The following is a 16490-nucleotide window of genomic DNA, read 5'->3' on the forward strand; positions in this document are numbered from 1 at the left end:
ATATTTTTGTGGTGCAAACAAGAGGAGTGTGAGAGGTGTTGAATGTGTGGTTTCAAGGAGAGGGCGGAATCAAGAATAAGGCCAAGGTTTGGTACTTTGCGCATATGTAGGACCTGTTCTTTGTGCGCGCGAATGGGGATCTGTGATATCGGATGCAGTACGGCTTCAGCATCAGACTTTCAGTGATTGACAGACTGATGCTGATAGAGGGGAGGGAAGAAGCTCAATGGGTGCCGAAATCCACCCAATGGTGTCACAGGGTCCCGATGCCTGTGTCCTAAGGAAGCAGCTCGGATCACTACTGCGGCACGAGGCACTAGATGCCTCCTGCACCTTTACAAAGAAAGAAGCAGCATTAATAGAGACCGCATCTACAGTAGCCTCAGGGCTTAGGGGGTTATTTTGGTTCACTAGCAAAGGAAAATTCACTCTCTAATGGACAAAACCATGTGCACTGCAGGTGGGGCAGATGTAACATGTGCAGCGAGAGTTAGATTTGGGTGAGTTATTTTATTTCTGTGCAGAATAAATACTGGCTGCTTTATTTTTACACTGCAATATAGATATCAGTTTGAAGTACAAACGTCATCCAAATCTAACTCTCACTGCACATGTTACATCTGCCCCACCTGCAGTGCACATGGTTTTGTCCATTAGAGAGTAAATTTGCCTTTGCGAGTGAACCAGAATAACCCCCTTAGGGGTAGGGTTTTTGGCTTCCCCCTGCAGACTAGAATGCTTTTCTGTGAGAATTACTGTGCAGGGCCAACGTGGAGGTTATAATGTTCCACCTCATTAGGGCCCTTATTCTGATCTGGGCGGTACGGCCCGCGTGCGGCCGTACCGCCGATGTTTTCGCTCTGCACATGCGCAGAGGTCACTCTGCGCATGTGCAGGGGAAATCGCCGCACAAAAATTTTATACGCCGCAAAGGGGGCGTATAGGGGCGTGAGGGGCTTAATAGCCTCATTTACCTATGAATACGCCCAGCGTTTCATGGGCGTTCCCATGCAAACGCGGGGCGTATGCATGGTAATGAGGCTATGACGCCAGTGATGGGGGCGGAAAGCTGACATCGCCGGATGTCAGCTCTCCGCCCCCATACAAGCTTTCACACGGACGATTGTCCGTGTGGTCTAAGCTTGCGGGAGCTGGTGGAGCGTGCGGCCCTGCCTTCGATGGTCGCCGACCATCGAATGCAGGGGGCAGCTCCCACCATGGTGGAGGCGTACGCCCCACCATTTTCATGCGGATCGCCAGCCGTCCGCGTACGGACGGCCGTGGCGATCCGTATTGTAGGCGGGGATTGGTTTGTGCGGCCGGAGCAACGTATGCGGCTCCGGCCGCACAGATCAGAATAAGGGCCTAGATGTGGTGGAACTCAGTTCCACCCTGTTCCCCCTCACTTTAACCCCTGATTAGCCCCATGTGTTAAATGTCTCTTTGGCACGCTGCATTTATTAGTCTGCGGATCACCTTCACTTTTGTCAGTTCAAGTACCCTGTATGTTCTCTCTTTTTGTATCAAATGTCTGCCTGAAGAGGAGCAGACAAGTGTTTATATTGGGATGTAAATAGAGAACTGTATCACCATCTGCTCATTCAAGTGGTTTGCTGCAAACCGTCTACGCTACACAGAACTATCCGGTGATCAGTGATAACGCAGCTATGTATTGTACCTATTCTTCTGGGCATAGTAAAGCTACAAGACTCGGAGGATAAGGGACAATGGGGCAGATGTATTAAGCCTGGAGAAGAGATAAACTGGAGATAAAGTGGAGAAAAAGTTGAAGGAGATAACATACCGGCCAATCAACTTCCAGCTGTCATATTTCAAACACAGCTGATTGGCTGGGGCGTTACCTCCTTCCACTTTATCTCCAGTTTATCTCTTCGCCAAGCTTAATAAATCTGCCCCAATGGATGCCGGCTACCGTTCCATTATATAGGGAGGGTTACATCTACAGTCGCCATGTAGAACGTTGAGGAAAAGACTGGACATATAATATACAAAGAGCCGAGACTTTTCCAAATCCATGTTTTACATAACTATAAATGTACACCCATGTCACATGACCCTCATTGTGCATCTGGCCGTGTTGGGGCTGGATCAGAACCGGATATAGCAGCGTCCGTGTTTGTGTCTATTGCGGCAAGCACATATGTAAATTTACACCAATACTAGCAGAAGCCCTTCCCCCGTGCACATTGGTTCATCCGAGCCTGCAATGCCTACTCTATGGGGTGTATTTACTAAGATGGGAGTTCTATTGAAGATAGGATGTTGCTGTGGGCAACCAGTCACAACAATGGATCGACATGAGTTTTATTTTTTAGTAAAAAACCGACTTGTACAAACTTTACCATTCATGAGCATAGAGATAGATTATAATAGTGTGCCCAGCGCAGCGAGTGCACACTTATACGGTGTGTCCATGTCTATCTAGGTCAACATAGACACAAAAACACAAAAAAACTCATGTCAGACTTTGATGTCCTTTTTCATGTCGACCTTTTGACCATGATGACATTTTGACCATGATGACATTTTGACCATGATGACCTTTTGACTGTTGACCTTTTCAGCATTTCGACCTTTTGACCTTCGATCAATAGTTGTTTACCTTTTGGGGAAGTTCACTAAGATGGGAGTTCTTTTTCAGATGGGATGTTGCTATTGGCAACCAATCAAAAATTGTTACACATGCGCACAATGTCTATTCACCGGATGACAGGGGGGACTCCACATTGCTCCCCCTGCCACGAGACAGTTGGGAGATATATACTTGTGTGTGGCATGTTAGGTGAATGAGAACACATCTGAATGAGCAATCTTTTTTTGTGTGCCTGTGTGTGTGTGTGTGCCTGTGTGTGTGTGTGTGCCTGTGTGTGTGTGTGTGTGTGTGTGTCTGGCCACTCCTTCATTTGCATTGTACTCTACAGTATGCCCTCAGTGATGTCAGTCGTTACTTCACTGACCCTAACTTGTTATATTGCGAGAGAATTATCACACATATATAATATCACATGGATGCATTAGGGCAGTGGTTCCCAACCTTTTTTCTCTCCCGTACCCCTTGATTAGGGCTTTTCATTGATGAGTACCCCTCCTCTCAATTTAAAATATAGACAATACGAGTGGAGTGGAAGTGAGCGGTTTGCGTGTCCTTATGCATGTCCTTATATTAAGGAGTAGCGGACAGGAATTGTGCCCTTCCGTGTCTGGCTGCTGGTTGTGTATTGTCTCCAGGGTTCCCACTTACACCTGTAGGATTAATGCCTCTGCTTCTTCCACCAGTGTCAGTGCAGGGCAGATGATTGCTGATGTCTGAGGGCAGCATGGGTAGCTCCCATTGGATTGCAGGTCAGGCAAAAGCACAATGAGACGCTGATGATGCTGATGACGCTGAAGACAGAACCATAAGTGACAACATAGATCTTCTCCATAGCAATAAGTCTTCTTCTTCTGCCATCAAAATACTTTTTTTTCATCTTCTGCCATTACCAATACTATTTTCAAGTACCCCCAACTGGTCTGCAGAGTACCCCCAGGGGTACTCGTACCCCAGGTTGGGAACCACTGCATTAGGGAGATAAAGGGATTATAGAACAGATACAAAAACAATTGCTGCATGGGAAATCTAAGTACTACAAGCAGTGTAACACCTCCACGGAGGGCTGGGACATTCCTGCAACATCAATAATGCTAAGCTCGGTATCATAATATTTAAACAGTTATAAAAGGAAGATAAAATAGGGGATAAGTGTGTGTCTTTTAGTTTTAGCTGTAGCCCTTGTCTTTGATTGGAATTGAGCATGTATATCGTAATGGGCTGTCATCTGCCTTCATTCACAGATAACTGACAAGCCAACAGGAGAAACAGCTGCAGGATTAGTGATCATGAGCAATTTGCCAACTATAGATGACTTATTATTGAGAATACAGAGACTCGTCCTTTTTCAGGTTGTGCAGAAAACAGCCCTGGGAGTTTATTTAAATGATCCATAGATAAAGAATTTATCAATGGCCTTTTGATTGGACAAAAATTTCCGCCGTTTCATAATTGCCATAAACATGCCCCGTTACATCAACATACACACACACGCACACACACTAGGAGGTTATTCTGGTTGATGATTCACAAGGCCTTGTGAGTCCACCAAACCCTGCCTTGTAATATGGTAGCCTGGCCGACACCCATTCGCAGTGTGTGTTCGCACGCACTGGCTGCAAAAGGATTTTAAACATAAACATCCATTTGCAGGCTGCGGGTGGATGTCAGCTGCCCGCCCACATCACCCGGCGATCACCAGGGGAACGGCCAAGAAACACTGGGCGTTCCCATGGGCAAGTACCCCGGCCAGTGGCGTAACTATAGCACCGCAGCCCCCGCGGTCACGGGGGGGCGCTGTGCTATAGTAATGCCCCCGCCCCCCATCCCCCGCAGGCTTACCTGTCTGCGCGTCCCGGCTTCCCTCCTGGCTTCAACCAATTCTATGGAGACGGACCACGATAAAATGGCCGCCCCATGAAGCAGACAGTTCTCTGAAACTGTCTGCGGTATGGGGGCGGCCATTTTATCGTAGTCCATCTGCATAGAATTAATTGAAGCCAGGAGGGTAGCCGGGTCGCGCAGACAGGTAAGCCTGCGGCGATGCGGGGGGGGGCGCCCCAAACCAAGCTACGCCACTGACCCCGGCCCGCGGCCCCATGCCCCTCCACTGCCTGCAATGTTGTGTGCATGCACCCAGAGAACAATTTTTTCGCCGTGGCCACATGCACCCAGCGTATGCAAATGCACAGAAATGCGGCTGCGCATGCGCAAAACATCGAGCTCGCATGCGAATTCGCATGCAACTATACGACCTGAATAAGGTCCTAGGGCCGGGGCAGGTGCATGTTACATGGATTACATTTTTTAGAGGAGAGAGGGTGCGGTATATTAGGTCGTACATGAGATTTCCACATTCTTTAGTGTCGATTTTTAGCAAGTGGATCCATAATTAACGGCCTCTGGGGGTGGACTGGGGTAGAGGGGTGTGACCTAGCACTGTGACCCCTGTTTTTTATCATATTAAGGGGAGCCCCTCGCACACCCCTCGCAGCTGTGCAGCCTCTGGCTCCCTTTACTCTCTCCCTCCCTGCACTGAAGAGATGCTGTCTGTTACCCATGGGAGGGGACAGAGGGACAGTCTCCAAATAGCAGAAGTGTCTCGCTGTAATGGGGACAGTTGGTAGGTATGCCAAAACAAGCAGCAATTTTTTTCTAATTGCGTACAGTGTTATGCGTCCTATAGTTTAGCTCACTTTGTTCGCGGGAGTTGAGCAGAAATCCCCTTCATAGAACTTTCCCATCATGAATTGTACAGCCAAACCCATACTCAGGCTTCTTGCTTCTCGCTTCACAATGATGATTGCTTCTCATCTACAGAGACCAATTCAAGACCTTGGCTTCAAATGCACTATCACAAAAATAAATGAGATGTGAAGGGCGCGAGTCGCTGTAGCTGTGATGTTTTTAATGCCGACACCGCATCTCTCACCCCTCGTAGCCTGATTTAAGACTGAATTCGCACAGTTGGGGTGCCGGATGAAGTCCCAACTGTTCAAATGGCTGAGAGTCAGGGGCCACAACCCCCCCCCATGGAGGGAGAATAGAACGAGTGGCAAGCGGTGGTAGGGATTCTGATGTCGATATACTGACCGTCAGAATCCCAACTTTTGGCCTTAGTGCTGCACACAGTTTTGTGCGAGTTCATGCTGCCATAGGTTGTGGCTGTTGTTACACTGACTTGCGGGGACTTGCTGGGGTGAAGTTTCGACCTGAAATTGGATTGACCCCTTAGACTATTAAGCCATCATATTTACTGTGGATGAAAGCTATTGTGGAGCTGTTAGCGTGAGCGGTGAACAATGCGTGGCTGGACCAGAATATTGTAAAAATGTATTATGTTTAATTATTATGTTTTAAAATACATTTCTGTATGTTTTTGTAGCCCAACATGCAAAGTAGGATTGCATAGGGAATAGTATGAACACTAAATTACTCCCTGACTGAGCAAAGGTAGAACCGGATAAATATATATACATGAAAATGTCCACATGAGTTTTTCAATGTTTTTTTTCTTTGTAGATCTGAGCACATGAACCCCAATTCGTATACTGCGTAAAAAAAAAAAGGAAATAAAATTGTCAAAAAATCATGTAGAGCTTTGCATGCGTTGACCATCACACCATGCAGGTATTCCCAAACAGCCTGCATCTCTCATACCCCTTTCAGATCGCACCTAATTACCGTATTCATGCTGGTTTGTTGCCGGTTCAACCCGGTAATTGGTGCGATCTTAAAGGGTTACCGGGTCCAGCAAACCGGCAGCAACACAGCATTATGAACCGTAAAAAAAAAAGAGGGGCTCTTAGCGGTTCGTTGCTGTGCAGTGTGAATGGGTTAATCGGGTCGAGCTGTTTTCTCATTCACACTAATGGTGGAGGCAGTGCCGCCAGCTCTAAGCGCACCTCCCCCCCCCCCTGATGGAGCTCCACTGCTCTGCCCCATCACCGCATGACATCAGCGAAACAGCAATATTGCCGGTGCACTGAAGGAGCCAGAAAGCGCATTGGGTCACATCGGGACTGGACCGTTTCAAAGTCCCGGTGTGATCCTGCATTGTGCAGTGTGAAAGCAGTATACTACATGTTGCCCGTGCAGCTTTTGTCCGGTACATCAGTTTTAGGATTGTTGCTATTACTACTTCGTAATATTCCACAGTATATTTACAGCCAGCATGTGTTACACAGACTGCATTCTGCTAATCATTCCACGTTCACATAGTTATTTGTAACATAACTCAATATACTGTATAAAAGTGGAATTCCATGGTGAGCTCTGATTTCTATGCAGGCTTTCTATTACTACATTTCATTTTAGATAAATTACTCTTTTTATCTAAAGACGTGTCAAATATGACCTTATTTACAGTTTCCCTGGAAACTGCAGAGCTTCAAAGCCTTTGGAACAGTCTGTATCTGTTTGGTGAAGATACGGAATTCTTGCCATGTGTCTATGTTATGTATTCGGTGGACGAGCTTGAATGAGTTTACAAGAGACAGCTCTTTGGCATTAGCTGCAATGATCTGGACCAGCACTAGTTTTTCAGATGTATTTATGGTGTTTTGGGTTTTTTTTTAGCCTGCTCTCAGATTTAGAGTAGACAAAAGCTGAATATGCAAGGAGATAAGTAGAATCTTGTTTTTTTTTGTGTTGACTGACAGTCTTTGTTACTAAAGGGAGGAGAGGAAAAGTGGACTCTTTTTGTGGGGCACTCTTGGAAATATGATATTTATTAAAACTTTGCTTTTAATGTTTTTATTTTTTTTTTATATTCTGGACTACCACACTGGTTGGTTTCCAACAATCAATAAGGACAAACATATAGGGGGAAATTTAATAAAGGAAATTTGTAAAATAATAGGTGTATTTGTATACAGAAATACACTCATTTTTTACATTTACTATCCCAAAAATACGGCAATTCGTATTCGTATTGATGTGCTATCAATACGAATACGAATTGCAGTATTTTCGAGATAGTAAATGTCAAAAATAAGTGTATTTCTGGATACAAATACACCTATTTTTTACAAATTTCCTTTAGTAAATTTCCCCCATAGATTCAACAAACATTGATTGCAGTGAGCTTTTGAAAATATATGCTATGCAATGCGAAGTAAAAAGCGTGGGTTCATCTATAGTGGAACTTTCTGATATTTAGACCTAGTGGTTCTTACACTATAGGACTTGAAGTAGTGAGGATGCGCCTAGTCTGGCTGATAATTCACTTGACTAGGAATCGTCTGAAGGGACAATGTAGTAATATGAGGGTAGTATTCCCTTGTTTGACTGCAATACATAAAAAGCGCGATTGACAGGTATTCAATCTATAGTCTTAACATGCGGTTCATGCTAAGCAAGAAAATTACCAGTAATTGTGCAGTGTATTTTGCACTGGTTTTTACTGTGCCGCCAATGGTTAGATGATGTAGGGCAGGCAGTTTATTTACCGTTTGTCACCCTGTGACACAATTTGTTAAATTAGACACAAATATGCAACAACTGGTCGCCACATTATCTGTGCCACTGATGATTAAGCACTACAGTACTAGCGGACCTGTGACGTAATTTGAGCTAAACACAATTGTGCAATAAATGAATTCCACAATCAATAATATAGTACTAACACAGTGGTTGTTTCTTGAATTGTGCCAAGTTCTGTAGTGGAGAAGGAGAGTGCTTGGTAATCCTCAGCCTTCTTCAGTCAGAGGTGGTTTGCAAGGTAATAGAGAGTTCAAATTGGTTCATCACCAATTTCTAAATTCAATTACAGTAGTCAGGGTGTGATATACTGTAGGTATGTCATTTAGAAGGTTAGATTGGTTCAGCAATAGATTGATCCAATCTGGTTGGTCAGATTAAATTCAGCAATAAATTGCGCCAAGTTGCGCTGAACATGCAATAAATTGGATCAATTTTGCTCTCCAAACTATGCAATGCACCTGATGGTTGGGTCAATTTGCTTACCACATTCTACAGAAGTGTGACACATTAGCGGGAATAATAAGGTTGGTAGTGTTTAGAATCACATAGAAACCATGTCTAAGATTAATTGTGTCGACTTTAACTTGTGTCGGTTTACAGTTGTCGGTCAATTTGTGTCATGTGCTGGTGACACTATCTCAAACGTTCTGATTTCAGATGACCTTTCAGCGAGTCGGGGAGGACCTGCTGCTTTCACTGAGTCTTGCAAATGTGTATTGGACTCAGGATGAGAGAGTCTTTTCCCGTGCTGTAGGGTCAGAGAAGAGTATAGCGACACTTCTGCTGTTGGGGGATCTGGTGGCCCTTTTGTACTGTTGTTTAAACAGACATTGCAATACAGAGGGTTTCCCGATGTCCCCAATGAGAGAGTGTCAGAGTATAGAGAGATAAGGATAGCGTACCTGTTCTGAAGTGGCTGCTCTGGTAGGGAAGAAGTGTGCCGGTCCAAGTGGTGTCCGGGAATCCCTAGGTACAGAGACGTTGGATATTCAGCTGTATTGCTGTGCAGTCACTGTGTCACTACACCGCCGGCGGGTAGTGTGGTGATCTAGTCTAGTGTGGTGGTAGTCTAGTGTGACGAGCAACTGGTAATGTTTCCAGAGTTCATCAACCTGATCACGACAGATAGGGGTCTTATTAGATTTTAAACTGATCAGAACAGATAAACACTGCAGATTAGAGGTCAGTCTCTGCACCTCTACAAACTCATACAGGGGAAATTGGGCCAACTACAGTAAATGAAAACAATTTTGTGAGCTGTGAAGTGATCGAAATTGACTAGAAATGAGTGGAAACTAATGTTATTGAGCTTAATAACACTTTAGGGGCAAAATCAGGCCCCAATTCTTTTATTTTAGCAATTTTTTGCATTTTTCCCCAAAAAAAAAAAAATCCAGATCCAAAACCAAAACCCGCAAGGGTGGTTTTGCCAAAACCAATCCAGATCCAAAACACGAAGGGAGATCCAGAACCAAAACCCGAAAAAGTGCCCGCCGCTCACCTCTACTTCTGTAAGAAGGAGCAGATTTTGCACCATTGCATTCTCCATGTAATGTACTGTATGTACTAAAACCTTGTTCACATCTGCGCAGAAATAGTTGTTACATTTCATCAAAAAGTGTTTGTGCTCTTGATCTGCATTTTGCAGTTTTGGAAATGGGTCTGACATTGAAGCCTAAACTTTCCTTGTGTTACGGTCTCTCAGAATGACCATCCACAAGGCAAGGAAGTAGCAAGGACCCCCCTTAGCACATACAGTAGTTCTGTGTCCACCGCATCCAAAGTAGACACCGACAGTGACCTAATCCCCTTCCACCATGCTTTGATTCTGCGGACTGACACAGTAGCAATAACCTGGAAATGGGTGAAATATGTAGCACAGCAATCACAGAGAAGTGGACATTTTTATTTATGAGCTGCGTTGATGCTTGTCTGACAGTGAAGTTATTTGCACAACAATTGAATCTTCCTCCAGGACAGAGACACTGCAGACATCATTCATAAATCACTTTTATTCCCTCATAACAGAGTTTCTAGTGTTAAATCACTTTGCACTGCAGCAAATTTTGACTGTCGTCACTTGAAATCTATGTCATGCACATTTAATCATACTGTAAATCAGAGTTCCTGCAAGCTGACATTGATACATGCTGATTGTATGGGGAAAACATATAGCACACTTGTATCATGATGGAGAACAGAAAATAAGACGACTAGGTTCAGTGGCGTAAGTTCGTCCCAGTTGCCCGGAGGCAAGATAAATATTGGTGCCCCCCCCCCCCCCACACACACACTGCACCTTACATACAGTAAATATATATGTATGTATGTATGTTATGTATATTATGTTTAAAAATAAAGAAACTGTGACTTCTATGGTCCTGCTGGGAGGGGGAGTCAGCCACAGAAGTGATATCAATGGCTTTCAATTAACTGATTTAAACATGCAGGAGAGGAGAGGTGCCCCCTTGGGAGCAGGAGCCCGGTGGCAGATGACTCCATTGCCTCCCAGAGTTCTGCCTCTGACTAGGTTACAATGCATAGAAATGTTGTTGCACATTTACATTCTATTTTATTTTATAATTCAGGGTTGCCGACCCTCCCGGAATTTCCGGGAGTCTCCCGAAAATCGTGTCCCCCCTCCCGGCCCCCGGAAGGGTGGGCAACCCTCCCGGATTCAGGGGGCACCTCCGCTGTCCCCTGGATTGCGGCATTAAAATGCCGCAATCCTCGGGTCTCAGAGGAGGGGGCGGAGCTAAAATGACACACTCGTGTCATTTTAGCCCCGCCCCCTCCACGGAGATCCGTAAATTTACTGGTTTATCATCATGGGGGCGGGGCTTAGTGATGTCACGATTTAAGCCCCGCCCCCTGAGCGGCTGCTGAAACTCTCCTCTCCGGGCTTCTCCCGGAGAGGAGAATAACACAGTCGGCAACCCTGTATTAAATTAAGCATAAGACTGACTGTGTATTATCCTTCCAGTATTGGTACTGTTTAGTAAAGGCTCATTGGAGACTGAGATTTTGTAGGTTACACTATTACCAGATGCTTGGACTATGTACATGTGCTGCCGGGTACAGAGGTGGAACTTGTTGGTGGTGGGCCCGGGAGGGAAAAATATAAATTTGGGCCCCCCCTCCTCCACCCCAACACAAGTTCACAATATGCAACACAGCAGTGGGTGACATGGGGCCAGATGTACTAAGCTTAAAAAGTGATAAAATGGAGAGTGATAAACTACCAGCCGTGTTACAGTCTGTCTTTGAAAAATGACAGTTGGGGGCCGATTGGTGGTTTATTACTCTCAATTTTATCACTTGTCAAGGCTTAGTGCATTGGAGGGAGTGGGTGACAGGGAGAGACAGGGGGAGTCAGAGTGTGAGAGGGAAAAACAGGTGACAGGGGCAGCAGTGGATCCCTTAGTCCTCATGGGTTCTAGTGCACTGCACCTGCTGCAACAATGGTAGTTCCGCCTATGGCCAGGTGGCTGCGAGCTTCCAGTATGACACCATCTATACTGCTGAGATGAACAAGCATCAGCAGGAATTTTTGCTGCTTAGCACATCAAACAGAATCACCCCCCATGTGCCCTACAGATGGGGCAGAAGATATGGGTGCTGAGAAATGTAGATTTGAATGGGCTATATTTTTTTCTGACCAGGATAAATTCTGTCTGATTTTGCATGCAGCCCACAAATGTAAAGATACGTACACACACTTCCTTTTGCTTTAGATTCGATTTTCTATTAGATCTGGCATTAGATCTTCCCATTCAATTTGGCATTAGATCTGTACTTTTGCATTAGAAAATCTCTTGGTACTTATGTAGTATCTGGGCTGCCGATTTTTTGATTGTATGCCTTAAGTTAAGGCATACAATCAGATGCGATGCGATGCGATATCGCATCGCATCGCATCCGATATCGCATCCGATATCGGATGCGATGACCCGATTTTTCCATAGGAATCAATGTTAAAATGATTCCTATGGAAAAATGGGTCCTTTTCATACCCCTACTATCCAAGTGGGCATGGAGTTGGATATAAACCTGTGGCGAGCGTAGCGAGCCACCGAGCCCGAAGCGTGGCGAGCGAAGCGAGCCCCGCGAGGGGACGGTATTCGTCCCCTCGCGGGGCTCGCTTCGCTCGCCACGCTTCGGGCTCGGTGGCTCGCTACGCTCGCCACAGGTTTATATCCAACTCCATGCCCACTTGGATAGTAGGGGTATGAAAAGGACCCATTTTTCCCATTGAATTCCATGTTAAAATGGACTCAGTCCATTTTAACATTGATTCCTATGGAAAAATCGGGTCATCGCATCGCATCGCATCGCATCGAATCGCATGGTCGCATGCGATGCGATGCGATCTCCCGATCCGACCCGATTTAGAAATCGGCAGCCCAGATACTACATAAGTACCAATCTCTTTTTCTTTTTCGGTTTTGAGAAGTGTCCTAAAAACCATTCGATGTGGATTCGATTTTGCTTCTATAAGCAAAATCGAATCGAAAGCAGGGACAGCTTTAGACAGCTTTAGTTACACTGCCATTTTGATTTCAGGTTAAACACACCCCACCCAAATCTAAACCTCTCTGGACATGTTACATCCAGGGCAGTCGAGAGGGAGGGGGAACAGGCACTAATTACCCGGGTCCAGGCTTGCTGGAGAGGCCTGGCGGGGGCCCTGGTCCATTCCCCCCTTTCCCCCTCCGTCCCTCCCGGGCAGCACACACCTACAGCATGTGCTGTGCTGACAGAAGGCTCAGCATGAGCATCTCACTGACGGTGTGAGAGGTCATGCTGACTGAGCTCAGCACATGCTGAAGGTATGTGGTGCTGCTGCAGCTGGGGGGGGGGGGGGGGCAATAACACCCCCCTCGACTTTAAAGTGTGTTTTCAACCCTTAAACATTTTGGGGGTGTGGCCTAATTGTGGGCGTTGGCCACGCCTCCCACAATTAGGTCACATCCCCAAAATATTACCGGGGCCCAACATACCTCTCGGCTGCCCTGCTTACATCTGCCCCACCTGCAGTGCAGTTGCTTTCTTGCTTTATTTGAAATCCGTCCTAGTGCTTTAATGGTGGATTTTTATCACTGAGACAGCTTCTGTAGTAGGCTCCTGTCCTGGCATGACTTTAGTCATAGATTGCCACATTAATTCATCTGTGATCACTACGAATTGCACGGGTAACAGATGTTAATAAACATGGCAAAAATGCGGACATTAATAAATAATCTTGTTTAGTCCATTTGCAATAATGTTCTATGAAAGCCTCGAGCAACATTTAATTTGACCTAACGATGCAGCACAAAAAAAATTATGAAGTTCTGCCTAGAATATTTTATGCTCATGTGTTTTGTTTAATATGATTTGCTTTGGAGCATGCAGTAGGTAGCATCAAGATCTTCTTGTCTGTTGGCAGACTCATCTGTAATCAGTGCTCAAGCTGTAACCAATAGCAACAGTCCATGTGACTGCTACGGGGCCCTATTACACAGGGGGCACTGTCTCAGAGGGCAAAATGGTCTTAAAGTACAAAGGAAACCTAATTTTATAGTGGCTTTGTCCAGGCTCTTTATGTTTGCAGGCTAATAAGGCAAATATGGGTGAGATCGATCAGTTTGCAGAGAGATGAAGTGCCAACTACATTGCTCCTAACTGCCAATTTTCAAACAGATCGGAAAATGCACTAAACTCTTTATAGCGAAAAAGTGTAGAGAGATAAAGTACCAGCCAATCAGTTCCTTTCAATCACGCCGTGGTACAGACTGTGATTGAAAAATGACAGAAGCTGTTTGGTTGGCACATTACCATTCTCCAAGGCTTTATACATCTGTCCCGGAATCCCTCCCCATTTTATCTCTCTCCAAGCTGTGATAAATCTCCCTTTATGACTATTATATACAGTGCAGGTTAAAGTGCCACTAATGCCAGTATTACTCTGACCTGCTTGGCACTGTTAGGATTTGGGTATGATGTTAATATCATGCATTAAGGGTCCCATCACCACCCTGTTATGGGGCTCATGCATTCGTAGTTGTCCCCATGTGAGCACTTAATGCAGTCCAGATAGGATGCGGTCAATTTCCCATAGTCAAAATACTGATGGTCAAAATATCAAAAATGGGGAATTTACTAAGAGGGGAGTTCTCGTTCAGATGGAATGTTGCTACCAATCAGAATCTACTTCTTATTCATTTACCGCCTTCTAGAGGATAATAGATAGTCTCTGGTTGCCCACAGCAACAAATACCAAAAAAAAGTTGACTTTTTGGCATGACATTTTAAATTTTAGGATTTTGACCATGTCGGCATAATGCATTTTGGCATTTTGAACATGTCGGTATTTTGACTGTCTGCCAAAGATTGTCTTTTTGGATATGTGAGACTCAACATGTACTTTTATTATTATATTTATATAGTCATTTTGCCTATATGTATTTTGCTTCATAGTAATTTCGAGTCAATGTATTAAAAAAAAGAAAAAAAAAAGTCTGCTAGGCATTTTCACAATTGACGAAAATATTAAAATAATGCTACAATAAATATAACAATAGTGTGATCCCTATGACCGTAACATTAAAACATAAGGGGCAATTTAATAGGATAAGAGGTTTAGAAAGTGAGAGATTTGGTAAGAAATCTCCTTTTTTTTTTTTTTTTTTTTTTTTAAAGCGGCAATCATTTACACTACGAAACCAGTTTGATTTTGCAGTATAAATGATTGCCGCTTTTTAAAAACTGGAGATTTCTTACCAAATCTCTCACTTTCTGAATCTCTCATCCTGTTACATATTACCCGTATATTCAGTGGAAGGTGAAGTGAATCAGGGTGGTGTAACCAAACAGCTGCAATACAGGTCTGAGCTTCTCTGCATAGTTTATTAATTATGTGTGCCTGATTATGCAGTGTAGAATTACTAGTTACAACGTGTTTTAATGTTGTTGCTTTCTATTAATTGTAGGACTCTACTCTCGTGTATCCTGTTGTCCTTAAAATGGATCCTAATGGATTTTTCCTTCACTGGGTGGATCAGAACAAGGTAATGCAAATTCTATAAAACTTTCATTTTTATTGTGACTCTACAGTGGAAATAAAAAGTTTCCACCCCCTGTCGTATTTTTTTATATTTTATTTTTTAATACTGTAAAATGAAATGGATTGATTCAAATAGTATTGCTTGTACTAACTTTACATTTTCTGTATATAATGTTCTGTATATTCTACTAACTTCAAATATTCAAATATAAAATCAAAACAAATGTTCTGTATATTCTAATAACTTCAAATATTCTACTAACTTCAAATATTCAAATATAAAATCAAAACAAATGTTATATATATTCTACTAACTTTCAAATATTCTACTAACTTCAAATATTCAAATATAAAATCAAAACAAAAACAACTTTGAAGTCTATTCATAATAACACAACAACAAACATACTTCACTTCAGTTATTTTAATAGATGGCAGGAGCTCCACTAACTGCAGTTACAGGTGTGGGTCTGTTTGTATATTTGGAGTATAAGTCTCTAGATGTTTGGCACGTGATTTTAAACCTTTCCTTTTTGCAACATGATTGAGGGATTAATGTATAATGCTTGGATAAGTTTTATCTATCCCCATAAAGAACGTTATATGCAAGGTAATAATGCACCAGCCAATCAGCTCCAATATGTTCATTGACAGTTAGGAGCTGATTGCAGTTAGGAGCTGATTGGCTGGAGCATTATCACCTTGCACATAACGTTCTTTATGGGGAGGGGATAGATACCACTACTCCAAGCTTCATACATTTACTCCTGAGTTCCCATCATTTTGGATGGAGAACTATGAGGAACATAAATCTTCTCGTTCCACAGAAATTTGATAAGATTGGGGCTTGGACCTGACTAGGATACTCTACGCCTTTGATTGATTTGTATTTAATCTACTCCATTGTTGTATGCTTTGGTTTATTGTCCTGGTAAATTATAAAGATCCAAAATCCTAGGGATTTTTCCCTCTGGTGAAAGTAGAGAGGCTTTGAGTACATCAAGAAAGTCTCTCAGTGACATATAATATAATAATAATCAGGGGCGGGCTGGGCCGGGGGGCAGGGTGCCATGTGCCCATTGGGGCGCTCGATCGTTTTGTGTGCGGGCCTCCATTGTTCTGAGGAACATGGCCGCCGGCCTCCTGCACTGAGGACATGTCTAGTGCAGGAGGCCACTACAGAGACTCTGTGTGTTCCCCCTGTGGGGGTCCCATTATTATTATACAGGGGGAGCAGCCTGTGGGGGTCCCGTTATTATTATACAGGGGGAGCAGCCTGTGGGGGTCCTATTATTATACAGGAGGAGCAGCCTGTGGGGGTCCTATTATAAGACAGGGGGAGTAGCCTGT

The 16490-nt window shown here is 44.1% G+C and overlaps 1 protein-coding gene across 3 annotated transcripts in view; it reads left to right on the forward strand.

The window, feature by feature from the left end:
- PLCB1 (phospholipase C beta 1) overlaps positions 1 to 16490 on the forward strand; it is a 632132-nt gene that overhangs the window by 21529 nt on the left and 594113 nt on the right. For all 3 annotated transcript variants that reach the window (XM_083175630.1, XM_083175632.1, XM_083175631.1), the window contains exon 2: positions 15067 to 15144. In XM_083175630.1, coding sequence (XP_083031756.1) covers positions 15067 to 15144 — 78 coding nt within the window. The remainder of the gene's footprint in view (positions 1 to 15066; positions 15145 to 16490) is intronic.

Source organism: Crinia signifera, chromosome 3, assembly GCF_055691185.1.
Source record: "Crinia signifera chromosome 3, ASM5569118v1, whole genome shotgun sequence".
NCBI classification, from domain to species: domain Eukaryota; kingdom Metazoa; phylum Chordata; class Amphibia; order Anura; family Myobatrachidae; genus Crinia; species Crinia signifera.